The 14,152-nt window shown below is 37.4% G+C and overlaps 1 protein-coding gene across 1 annotated transcript in view; it reads right to left on the reverse strand.

Annotated features, from left to right (window-relative positions):
• THADA (THADA armadillo repeat containing) overlaps window positions 1-14,152 on the reverse strand; it is a 162,944-nt gene that overhangs the window by 102,473 nt on the left and 46,319 nt on the right. Inside the window, exons 27-28 of the mRNA XM_054062233.1 lie at window positions 6,219-6,308; window positions 4,726-4,857 (exon numbers count right to left, since the gene is read on the reverse strand). Coding sequence (XP_053918208.1) covers window positions 4,726-4,857; window positions 6,219-6,308 — 222 coding nt within the window. The remainder of the gene's footprint in view (window positions 1-4,725; window positions 4,858-6,218; window positions 6,309-14,152) is intronic.

The following is a 14,152-nucleotide window of genomic DNA, read 5'->3' on the forward strand; positions in this document are numbered from 1 at the left end:
TAATATATTAAGTATACCTGGAAATCGAAAACCGTATTTGGGGGATACAGTTTTATGCAACATCATGAGATCTTAATTTACTACTCAGAAAACCACTGAGACCAATTAGTGCCTTGCAATAGGTTCAAGCAGAGTGCAACTGAAGGTCTATTTTTAATTTTCCAGCAAATATTTTTAAACACTCTAAACCAAAATTGATTATAAGAGATTAAAATTCAAGTTTGTATTTCTACTATAAATGTATATTCTGAGTAACAGCATTTTAAAATTATTTTTCTAAGCTTGCTGGTATCTGACAATATTTAAATCTCCAAACAGCATTTTGTGCAGAAAAATTTATGGAATAATTTACACTGAACCTCTCACTTCACGGAAAGAGTCTTATCTTTTATAACAGAAACCCATATTTTGCTTTAAAATTTCAATAAAAATCTTTTGTAATCTGGATATCAGTCTGGATTGGATGTGTTAAGATTTAAAAAACATGTAAGCCAACAAAACTCAGAGTATTTATCCACTGAATAAACCCAAGAGTATGACATGTAAGACTCCTGTGGAATCATGGCTCGTAGGACTTTTTTTTGCTTTCCTCCCTCAAGTTTGAAAGAAATTAGGGACAACAGCCTGCATCACTTCTTGCAGAGGGACAGACTCACAAATGTAATTCTCTGCTAAGGAATATAAGAAGGTGAGGGTTAAGTAATGTGTCCAATAAGAGTCCACCAAATCCCTAGGGAACCAGGTCTTTAAAGAGTCTGGTCTAACTAACCCCTTCGAAAGTCCAAAAAAACCAAGTTTAGCAAAGGAACATCATCCTGAGCCCACAGGCAAGCAGCACAGCAGGACAGCAGGTGCTAAAGCACTGCACATGGATGTGATTCACAGGAACCCACCGGGACGCTGCGCCGATGCTTGCAGAGTGCCACAGCACTGCTGTGAGAAAGGGGTCAGAGAGGACACTCCCGATAGCTTGCAACGCTTCAGCCTAGTGATTTTTTAAGAAATTCACGAAGCTGACTTTGCCAGTGGCCTATTAGGTTTCACAGAGCCCATCCTGACAAGCAAGCTGAAAAAGTAGTAACTTCCAAGGAAAAGTGTACCAATAAAAAAAGTTTATACCACCTTCAGTTGTTTCATCTGCCTTTACAAGACAGGAGATAACTAGATTCATGTAAATCCTTCAAGCACCTTCAAGCAGATGCATCCAGACCATGTAACAGATTTATTTGAGTTTTCCTGTCACGGCCACAATAGCATTTGAGCTGCCGTCTGCTCGCAGCTGACATGGACTTCCCCTCTCCTTCTCTTAGCACCCTTTTAGGAATGACAGTACTGGGGCAGCTCACAAACCTCCATCCTACACAAAATATTTCCTTGCCACACACAATTTTGGTTTCCTTCTACCTTAGTGTCTGTCACTAACAGTCACAGTAATTATCTTGTATATTAATGACAAGCTCACTCAAGTGCAAAAGCAAAATGGTACGATATTAGTTTGAGAAGGTGGATGCAGAGGGGCAGGAGGAAGAAGAGAACAGCTGTAAAGGATGAGTGCATCCCACTGCAACTTATCTTGGCACCTGACTGAAAAAAGCGTCGGGGAATTCAGAATTTAACTCCTCCATTTTACAGAAAGATGACAGCTACAAAAATTCTGCACAAGAAAATATTATTTCATAACTGTGATGATTTCATGGAAAGGTGTTCCCATTTCCATTTAAATTGCCATCCAATAATAAGTTTCTTCAATGACTTGCAACATAATATACCTAGAAGCAACACTGCTTTGAAATCTGTCTCTTTGACAAAAAAAGGGAAAATTTCACTAGGAATTTAACAGTTTTGTCAAGCGGAAGACAAGGCACATATACCCAAAGAGTTTAAAAAGAACCTTATATTGCTTGACATTTCAAAGCTAATTTTTCAAAACAACTCTTAAAAGATTAAAAAGCCACACTCCCAAATAGGGCTAGACTTCAATGAATGAAAACATCCAAGTCAATATAGCAGTACCCAGTTTACTCCTTCAGAGCCTTCAGCCTAAAACATTTAACATTAAACAAACACTCTATCCATGCCATGGTATGAGAGGACAGAAGGTAACTCAAATTTAGATCATTCTGAAGAGATCACAGGTCTTTTAAAGGGAGAGAGGGAGGCAAAAGGGAGGTTATGTTTTTGTTTCGTACTTAAAACATTACCTCCCGATTACCTCCCTTGTTAATCAAAAACATTCTGTACATTCCTTCATCTTAGAAAGTAACCATTAAAGCAGACCTATCTAACTCTTGAAAAAAAAAAGTGAAGTAATAAGTTGTGAATCAAAGTGTTCCCTTCCAAATAAAACATCTGCAAGGGGAAAAGGGAAAAAGTAACTTTTAATAGAACTGCAGATATGTAATCAAATACCCTAGTTCAACAGGGAGTAACAAGTATGCACACGGAGATTAAGATTTGTCCTTGTAGCGTTTAATCCTACTCATATTGTGCAATTCATCTCAGCACAGTCAGAGCAACCACAGCTCTACTCCCACTAGATGGAAAATTCCTCTCAGGCTTAAGTGAAACTCTTCAAAAACTCATTTTGAATTCTTCCTGATAAACCAAGTTTTGTTCAGAGAGCTGTTCACTCGCTGGCAAACACAGTAAGTATTCTGTTCATCCTCCTAGAGCTCCAAATGAATGCCACTTCATTGCAGACTGAGCCCCAGAACGAGTCTGAAGATCTCTTCCTCTCCCTACACCATAAGCTGTATCTTTCCTTGACAGTGGTACTGCAATACAGTCTAAAAGTCTCACAGTAAAAATATAGCAATTAAATGTCATAATTGCATAACACAATATCGAGCAATTCAAAGGAATATTTGCTATATGCAATTTAATGTCTTGATGTACCAGGCCTTCTCTGTGATCCTCTCTTAAGTGGTTACTTCACAACAACCTTCATTACCACTTTCTGAAGAACAACCAAATGAACAGGAAAGAACTTTATATTAGTTCACCTCCTCCTGTAGGATGGAAAATAGGACAGGAAATAGAAGGGAAAATAGCAACATATTTATCTCACTCCAATAAATCACCCCTATTTATTGCAACATGGTCACAGTGAGCTGAAAACAATCATGGTATTCACAGAACAAGGGCATGCACGTAGAAATATAGCCAGTAATAGCACACTGAGCTATATAATAAATAAATACATGTCTCTCTGCAGAATCCTTTTTATTGTGCCCTGGCAACCATAAAAAATGCCAATGCTTCGCTAAGTAACCCATCAGAAAATGCATGTCTGTACACTCACATACAATTTTATGCCTGAAATATATGGGTATTATTCTAGCATATACCTGTACCCACAGCACTTACTCGCAAACTCAGTGGAAAGGAATACACACAACACATCATCTCTCTTTAGGACCACGGCCAAAGGAAGGTAGGTTCAGTAATACTGGTCTCTTAAATGTTTCAGGCTCTTCTTTTAAAAATTTTATTGTTGTTTTTTTCTCCCCATATCTTTTGAATGGATTTAAATAACACCAAGAACTAAGAGTGAGAAGAGTTATTTTGCTGGTATATGTACCTTGCCAAAAGTAGTGGTCATAATATAAAGACAAAACTCAAAAGCTGTAAGCAAAAGCTTATCAAAAGCTTATCTATTACTAATCTCAGAAGCTATGTTGAAAAATATTAAAAATGAAAATATATTAAAAAATAAAAAATAAATAAGCATTCTCTGGTATATTAACAAAGGCATAAAACCAGAGCTAATTATGCAACCAAAAAATACAGTTTTAAACATTTCTCCAAAAAGCATTTAAGATTCAAATACAGCAGCAAACTAAACATTAAAAAGAATGCATTTAAAAACTCTTACTACAGTTATTTTTCTTTTAAGAAAAACAAGCAAACAGAGCTACTATTATTTGCTAACATAAACTGTAGTTTAAAATGAAAATTGGAAGATCTTAGGATAACAACAACTTTACATTGTTTCACTACTAAAGGAGCAAGACTAAGCATGGAGTTTTCTCACCCAATTACTCTGAAGCTTTCACACAGAGAGCAAAACTTCCTCTCAAACACTAATAATTATGCTCCTTTCTCCTTACCTACCAGTGCCCTGTACCCTTACTAGGCTCCCTATCCCATACCAGTGGCATACAGAATAGCAAAAACTGCTGAATATCTTGATTTAACCAGCACATAAATGAAAGTCACACTGTATAAAAATTTAAAAAGTTGTCTTAGAATTATAGGATATATCCATATCTTTATCTAGCTATATATGTATATATTTACATATATGAATGGACATGGAGATATAAGTACATGCATCCACAAATCTATATAATAGTTATTATATTTATGTGTTACGAACCATCAATCATCCTGCAGGACTGAAAAAAACATCAGTAATCTGTACAGCAAACCTTGCATTGCTCAAGTCAGTCAAGCTCATCTCCCCTCTCTGCAGCGGCAATCATGCCACACAGCATTTGCACATGAAGACTTACAAACAAGTCACGCAATGGCTTGCATGAGCTCAATTTCCTTCTAATCCCCCAAACCAAGCATTAATAATACAGGGAAGTGCAACCAAGTAATATGTTTCTCCTTTAAGAATAAAAGCTGAAGAGAAGCTTAAAAAGGCACTTCATTAAAAAAAATACTAAGACTCAAGAAAGAACTCCCAACACATGAAGAACCACCACAAAAAAAACTTACCTTATAATAAATGGGACAAACGGTGCCATGCTGAGTGCTGAGCAAGTGCCATCCATTGGAGATGGGTACAGCCTTCCCAGGATTAAAAGCAAAAGGAACAGGCTTGGATGGATTTTCAATTCTCCAGCTTCACTAAATGAAAAAGTGATAAGAAACATTTGGTGAAAAAAGCATCCTCCTTCATGGTAGTCTTGAGACTTCCACACACATTGCCCTTCTGCTCTTCTGACTCAATGAGGTATGCTAGGCTCATCACTGTAAGTGTAAACGCTGCTGGGATCAAACATGGCATCCGGTTCTTCTATGGCACCCTGGGAACTCATGTATGAATACATCACTGCCTTCACTTTCCTACACTATCCCAAGTTTCCCTTAATCCCAGTAACGATGAGCTGCTTTAATTTCTAAATATTAAAAACCAGCACAGACAATGTTTTTCTAGGAACTGAGAAACTGAGAAAGCGAAATTACAAAAAGATGGTTAAAAAAGGTCTTTTTCTTCAGTTTGGAAAAAAATGTGCATTTAGTAACTAGCCGGCTTTATTAAAGAACAATCCTTGTCACTGACATCAAACGGCTACTATTCATACTGTAAAATTCATCAAACATCCAAGTGAAAATCAATACTTTTTGATTTAGTCAACGATTAATAAGATGCTACCCTTAATTTGCACTGAGAAAAACAGTCAAGGCGAACACTTGAGGCAGCAGCTTTCAATCTATTTCAGTTTAAAGACTCCCTAAAACTTCCCAGTAATGACATTGTCACGTTTTGAAATGTCAGGAAAAGCAGACTGCTGCATGGAATTTTACACCCTCTTTTCTTAGAGCAGAGACTGCAAAACGTGAAGACTGGTGAAACTCCTGCTCCGAAGTATCCATCTTCAAGTATCAGCCCATTAAACAGACAGCTGAATCTCACCTGTAAATCAGCTGCTGAACTTCCATGGTTTATATTATAGCATTTTAAGAAAAAACAAAGCCAGCACTGTTTTACTGCAAAAGTTTGGGAACCAGGCAGTAATGCCCTGCATCAGCGCCGTCCCAAACGATACCATCTGCATTGATCAAACTGGAGTTCTCAGCCACCACTTGTGGAGTCCTTAAAAAGTGATCAAGAAACTTCCTCACAGTCAGTGTATCACAGGTTAGAAGGGGTTCCTTTAGGGCTACATGAGGCCCATGACCCTGTTATCACTTAAACATGTTAGGAAGTCTCAGCATTACACAGGAGACAGTCAAACACCCAGTTTCTGTCTTTCCCTGAAAAATATACATTCTTTAACATCTGACCCTATGAACACAGCAACTACTAACTACTCGACAGCAGCTCATACTCCAGAGACTTACTGCAATGTGCAAAATGAAAAAAAAGCTTAGCGAAAGACACTGTGGAGCTCTAACAATTCAGAAAGGACTGATGAAAAGAACAGCATATAACAGGTATAAGTGACACACTTTATATTTCAAAGCTTTCTCAGGCATCGTCTCACCTGTTCAAAGTACTGGTTACAACCTCCAGCTGCTTGAGAAGGAAAGGATAAAGGCTTGGAAACAGAGAGAAAAACTCCCTTCCTGTCATTCTGCAGAAGGGAATGAAAAAGAATCACAATTAGCATTCTGAATTGACTAGTTATACTCAAAACACCAATTTACTTGTTGGATTTCTGATGCTACAGTGATGTCAGATAGCAAAATTACCACGCACACACGATGAACTCCTTTCAAACAAGGCACAATGTTTTCATTAAAAATCATGACACATAAAAATGATAAAAATCTTAGTTTACACAAGTTAAGAAACTCTGTACATGTGCATACTAACACTTTGTCAGCTAATCTGGTTGGGCCTTTTTGGGAAAGCCCCTTAATCACACTAACAACAATAAATACAGCAGCTTTTTAACAACATTCTGGTTGAAGAAGAGAAGACTCCAGTTGCTTTATTATGGCTCATGTCCTACATAGATAATAAAGCATATTTAATAGACATGTACCAACAGATGCTCATATTGTACTTGAAAAGCACTGAAAAGCATCTTAGAATAGTTGACAGATAATCTGTAAAACACAGTGGCACAAGTGTCAGACCTTCCATTAGCCCTTTTTACACAGTGCTGCTTCGAGCACACAGCAGTGGTGGCATCTCCAGGCCATATTTTTGCTTGCATAGATGGAACCACTACATTCAAAACAGAGGAATTTACCAATACCTGTTGAACTCATCCCTAGCCAGAATTAATAAGGCTGCATATTTCAAACCACAACAACAAATCAATCTAAGCTAAAAGGAGGTTAAGTAGGAATCTTCTGTATTTGTTTGTTCTATAATCTTTTGATCAGATAGAGCATGCCATCATGGTTTGTAGGAAAGCACTGAGCATCATCTAAGCAAGAACCACTTAAATGTTACAGAGTGGAGGTTCTAATTAGACATATATGCTATGCAGATAAACCAGACTTCCTTTAGAAATAAATAAATAAAAGGCCATTCACTTAGAAGAAGAAATCCAGCTGCAGAGTTTGCTTGCCACATGATCAACCAAGACAAATAAATACATGTTCACATGACTCCAATGCAAAGATTTCAACTAGCTCACAGATCCAGATCTAGATAAATAACACGATGAGATGGCAAGATTGAATATGTGTGAAAATAAGGATACAAAAAAACCCATACAAGTGTAAACGGCAAGCATCAGTACAGCTTCTTCAAGCATTCAGCTAACATAACATGCCTTAGCCACAGGCCACAGAATAAACACAGCAAAATCAGATCACTAGATGGAAACAAATGTTCAAAGGGGTACGGGCAGCTTTCTCTAGGCACGGAAGAACAGTACAGTGAATTGCTGTAACTAAAAGCAAGGACTCTGCAGTCGCAGCTGCATCCACAAAAAAGATTTCGGTAAAAAATGTAGATGGAAGCACTCGAACTCTAAATGAGCATAAAACTGAAGCACTAATAAGAATAGTTTAAAAACATCAATACTAATAATGACTGGTTATTTAAGCAGAAAACACCCATGTAATTTCTTCCAACAGCTTCTTCAGAACAGCTTCAATTTTTTGCACATACATTATGTAGCAAAGTGAAGATACAAAGCCAGATATAGCACAAAATGGAAGATCTAAGTAGGTCCATTAAGTCAAACAGCCCATCTTACTGAATTTTCACAAGTAAATCGTTAAGAACTTGGTATTTAAAAAAAAAAGAAGAAAAATCAATCTGAAAATCCTGTGCCACAGAGTGCATTAAGCAAAAGTAGAACTAGGGTTAAGTTTCCTAGGGAATGGATGGTCACTGGTTAGAGGCTTAAGAAAGGCTCAGAGAGTTGGAGTTGTTCAGCTCGGAGAACAGATGATTCCAAGGAGACTTTACTGCGGCCTTCCAATACTTAAAAGAAGGATAGGGAATAACTTGTTAGCAGGGCCTGTAGCAATTGGACAGGGGTAATGGTTTTAAACTAAAAGAAGAGAGGTTTTAGCTAGATATTAGGAAGAATTTTTTTATGTTGAGGGTGGTGAAACACTGGAACAGAGTGCCCAGAAAGATGGAGGATGCTCCATCTCTAAAAACATTCAAGGTCAGGTTGAATGGGGCTCTGGGCAACTTCATTTAGCTGATGTCCCTGCTCACTGCAGGGGGGTTAGACTAGATGACCTTCACGGTCCCTTCCAATCCAAACCATTCTATGATTCTAAGACAAGACTAAATGCAAGTAGTACCTCATATAACGAGTACCTTTAACAGGCCCATTTTTAATGCATTAAAAATTAAGCAACCGAATTTGAATCAATATTAAATAATGGAACTGAATATCTGTATAAGGCCTTGAAACTCTTTGTAATTAGTGTGGTTTCACAAATCTTTTTGACAACAAAAGAAAATGATTACTGAAGTAGGTAAATTACATAACCTCCCACTTGGTATACAGCTCCACAGGTTACATAAGGGGAGAAGGCAGTCTAATCAAAACCATTAATTAGCAGTATCTGCAGAAAAGATGCCCAAAAACACTTTCAGAAAAAGAGAGACAACTGTCTCAGCAGACTGGATGTCGAGGGATGATTTTAAAGGTCCTCCAGTTCAAGAGAGAAACAAGAAAAACTACACATTAGCAGAAGTGCTGCAAAATGAAGTCACACTCAGAAACACAGAGCACTGATTTAAGTGAATATGTCAAGGCGGGGAGATGGGCAGCTGGAGAGCAAGAAGAAAGTAAAACAGCTAGATAGAGTAAAACACAGAACTATTTAGTTGTTTCATTTTTTATCGCTGACTATGCTCAATGCTCCTGGAAACATGGACACACTATTAGGTACACGTAAGTATTTGTGTACAGTAACTATGACTCAAACAACAAAAAACTGCAATGGTTCTACTTTACAAAAATGTTCATGACAGTTTTTCACATCTTTTCTATTAATTTCATCAAAAATTATACTGCTTTGAAAAATGAATACCAAACCACATACACGTGCACATACACACACACACAAGTTAGGCATCATAATTAATAAGCCATCCCATCTTTGAAAGAACATAAGTCCTCAACATACCTACAAAAGAATATCTCAATTAAATGTTGACTAAAAAAATCCAAAAGTCATTTCTAGCAGTTGTCATGGAACAAACTTCTTCCTCCTTTTCTAAAATATATCTGACAAGGAATAATAGATCTAAATTAAAAATGTAGATAACTATCTTTCCATTAGTCACTGACACAGTTCAAACACAAATTTTTGGCATCACTTCTACCATAATTAAATCCTTAAACCAATATTTGGTAGATCACGGGATTTTACATCTACTCACACTAAAACATGTTTATAAGAGAAGTAACAGGGAAGAGCCTTAAGACATTAATATTTTTCCCCATGTGCAGCTGAAATTACTTTTATCTTGCTTCAGAGCTCATCTTTGACAGTACGTTCAACCACAGGCTCTGTAATAGTATTTTCTTTTAGCTCTTACTAACCCAAAGTAGCACAATTTCACAATCCAGAATTTCAAAAGGGATTACTGCGACCTAAACAATGGACTAGTGAAGGTTATTTATTGAAATAAGAAGTGCAGTAATCAAACAGAAAAGTTACCAGTGGGCTGATGATGCTTACAATAAAATCCCTCTCCCTAGCATAAAATGTCATCTAAGTATATAGTTAAAATTATGCTTAATGTCAAAAAGTTAACATATAAACTACCAGAAGCACTCATATCCTCCTAAATTCCTGCAGAATACTGTGGTACAAAAATAGAAAGATGCAATATTTACACCTCAGATAATTTGCAGTTAAACCGTGTTAATGCTTTCACATGCAAGCAATTCTGCTTGATGACTAAATGAGACTACAATTCATTAACAAAAGGTTTCATTTTGATGGCTAGGGACAGCAGTCATGTTTAACACTTTTCAGAAGAAACACTGACAAGGACAGTTTATGTAGAATAGGAGACGTACTTGACTTTCCTATTTTTACTCAGGTTTCATACGTGATGTTCTATTAACAAAAAACAGCGCTACAGAGGTAGCTCTACCACACCATACAGAATTAAGCTATACCAACCCCCCCTAACTACTCCCTGAAAGCAAATTCTTTTCCACTTTTACCTTCTCCAGAGTCTATCTCTGAGGAAAAGGAGGTTGTGATGACAGCAAGGAAGGTATTTCACAGAACGTAGCGTTCATCTAAATCAGCAAGAAGTTATTCTGAAGGCATGTCATGCTACAAAGGGCAGAATCTGATTCATAGCAGTAAGTGTTTGTAAGACATTGAATCACAGCTAAATTACAAAAAAAATCAACAACTAGTTATAGTAGTAATATTTAAAATGGAAGACAACCGAAATGAGATTATAAATCCATAAAAATTTAAGGAAAAGTCTATTTTAAGCATGAACAAGAACATTGTTTACAGTGTTTATAAACACTTCTTTAGGAAAAATGTAAAAAAGGGTTTACTTTTCTCTGAAATAAATTAACCAGCAGACCTTATTATCCTATTGATTGTTAGTAGCTCTTGCATTCATTTAGTACTGGTTCTTTGGCTTTGTCACTTTTCAAATTAGAACCACAGGTGGCTTATAGTAATCTGAACATCATGTACTTAACAAGTTTTATTTTCATCTGCTTGGCCTGTGAATTTGATTCAGTATCACTAAACTTCTAGAAACAAATCCATAAATGCTGCTGAAAAAACATGACATCTCTGGTCATTATACACTATGTTTGTCTGAAAAGTGACTTAATGCTGCATAACACAAGCGTTAACATCTATAGATTATATAAGATACATAACTAGTGTCCTTGTGTGATTCTGTAACACATCAATCCTGATACAGTCAATACCGACAAGGAAGCATTAGTGCCACTCTCCAACAATCAGGTAGGTCACAACCTGGAATAAATCTCAGCTAGTCTCCAGCTAAGAGAGATGCTTAAGAAATGCTGCTTGCACAACCAAGGGGATAGGAGCAAATTTGCTGAGAGGAGATTTAAAAACCCCAGCTTGTTGTCTGGCAAAATTAATACAGACAGGACATATGACTGACATCCACAAATTCCTCAATGGAAGCATCAGGTGGAAAAATATTTATTTAAAATAAAGGACAATGCTGGCATAAGAGCAAATTAATACAAAACAGCCATTAATAAATAGACATTCAAGTTAGGTTTCTAATGATCAAAGCAGCAAGATTCTTGAGAAGTTTTACTTGAGGAGGTAATGTTCAGGGAGTACTCCTGCAGAAATATTGGAAAAAGGCAAACTGTTTTTAAGATGTGACTCGATTAGTTTATAAAACAAACAGCATAGCAAGCTTAGTTACGAGAAGAACTGAGTCAATGTACTAGCAGGACCTTACTACCATGTGCTCCTGTGATTTTGTGACATGCTGATAGGCATAGAAATTCCAACCCTTTCTTAAAAAGTTAAACACATGCAATTCAACTGGTACTCAAGAATTACATAAATATTAGCAACAGGTAATTTTCAAATATCACCCCAACATCAATCAAACTAAGACTATGCAAGCAGATTCCAAAATGCATACCGGATGAGCATGGAACTTCATCTGAGAAGCTCCAGGCACAGTGATCACCCTTGAAAACTTGCATTTCACTCCTTTTTAAAGAAAAAATTGAAGTCTGCAGTGCATTTCTGAAAGGGTGAACAGATGGCTCACACCTTAAAAAAAAAACCACAAAACAAAACCACTAGAATACCCCCTCAAAACCTCCAGAAGAATTGTAGTTGCACTTGACTTGAGAGAAGAGAGGCAGAATTGCAAATTCATCCTAATGTGACCCCATTAAAGTCAGCCCAAGGAGGTAATGTGCAAATTCCAGAGCAAGCACCATAACTGAAGTTTGGGAAGAAAGTGTACATGCTACTGAAAGGCTCCAAACTTGCCAGGTTTCTGAGTTTCACGTCCATAAAGAAGTAATTATCAGAGAAATCAACCTAAAGAAACTTGAAGGTCCAACAGCCTGGCGAGCATTCAGAAAGACGAAGCTCAAACAGATCTGCAACAATTGATAAAAATCCCATCATTTTAAAATCATTCGTGGATCCTGTTCTTTCTTATTTCTTAAGGAAAGCAGTTAAGCTACATTTTTTTTAAGGCAGAAAACTTAAAAATAGACCAGAAAATGCTATACTTGTTAAACAGGTTCAGCATGAGTCAAGCTTTCTTATTTGGAAGCTGAGAGGGTACAGCCTGGATAAACAAAGCATTTTGGGCTGGACCACCAGACCAAAAGGGTATCAATGGTTCAGTGTTTCACTGCTGGCTGGTAACCAGTGGAGTACTCCATCAGTCAGTTCTGGGGCCCCTACATTGCCCAACATTTTTATCAACAACTTGGCTGATGAGATAGGAAGCTCTCTCTGCAGATTTGTGGACAACACTAAACTAGAAGAGTGGATGAAACACCAAAGAGTCAGTTTACACAAGTTCAGTCTACACAGACCTTGAAAAACTTGAGGTCTAAGCCAATGGAAACCTCATGCAGTTCAGCAAGGAGGAACATAAAAATTCTGCACCTGGGCTGAATAACTACGAGCATCAGCACAGCCTGAAAACCAACTGACTCAGTAACAGCCCTACAGGAAAGAACCTGGGGGTTAAAGTAGATGCCAAACTCAGTATGAGCCAAAGGCTTGTCATCACTGCAAAGAGGGCAAACCACATACTGGACTATGTTCATTAGGATGAATGTGGCAGCAGTTATTCCTCCACTTGGCACAATGAGGCTGTCTACGGAATCCTCCAAGCAGTTTTAGGCTGCCAGGTTCAGAAGAGACTGTAAGAAACAGGAGAGGGTCCAGCAAACAACTGCTCAGATGAATAGGACCTAGGATATATGCCCTGTAAGAAGAAGCTGAAGGAGCCAGGTTTGTCTGTTTGACAAAGAGGAGGTCCAGGAAAGATGCAACAGGAGACAAAAACCATTTGAAGGAATCAAAGATTGGACAGTAAATTTCTTGCAACAGTTGAAGACAGTATAGAACGGACCAATGGTCGCAAATTATAGCTTGGGAGTTTTAAATTGGGCAACAGGAAAAAAATTCTGCACTTAGAAGAGGAATGAAGCTCTTGGCACGTGTTACTCCAGAGTGGTTATGAAATCTCTATCCTTGTAGGTTTTTAACTCATACAAAGCCACTGCTCATCTGATCTAATACTGCTAAGAGTCATACTTAGAATGGGAATCAAGGAAACGGGACGAAGAGATCCCTTCACAGTTTCTATGATTCCAGTTAGCTGCCTCCAACTTCAGTACCATGGTCTTCTCAACAGATCAGTGTTTTTCTTGTCTTCCTGTATTCGCTGGCCACCACTAGAGAAGGTAATTAATAGTAAACAGCTTTTGCTAAGAACAAAATGCTTGAGATTTACCCAGATTTTATTCAGCTAGTAACTTGGTCTTCAGCACAAACTATTATTTCTACCACAACATACACCAGTATTTAAAATACTAGCTTGACATGAAATAAAAATAACCACTTAAAATTTTGTTTAATTTAGAAATAGTATATATTTATGAAAGCTTTTGATTAGCAGTCCCTCTGGATGACAAAGGAGAGACAGAGACAACAGCAAGAGGCAAGCGCCTTCATTTCTAAAGATTATATATGATTTTTTTAGAGTTCGCTTCAGATAATTCTGTTTTAGAGAACATAAGTAAGAGTTAAAAACCTGAAATTACATCTTGTCTAAGGACTCACGACAAGCTGCTTTCAAATATACACTTCAAGTGTGTAACAAAATTTTAGTGCTCCCACAGAAGACAAAAATGGTCATGTAATTTTGGGGGGAGGCTTGAAAAGCCACAATGAAGCCTGGAAAAAACAACTGTAAAAGTATTGCCTGCTTGGTTTTTTAGACCTAACAGGACACAGGACACCTCTTCAGTGACAA

This window comes from Cuculus canorus, chromosome 3, assembly GCF_017976375.1.
Source record: "Cuculus canorus isolate bCucCan1 chromosome 3, bCucCan1.pri, whole genome shotgun sequence".
In the NCBI taxonomy this organism is placed as follows: Eukaryota; Metazoa; Chordata; class Aves; order Cuculiformes; family Cuculidae; genus Cuculus; species Cuculus canorus.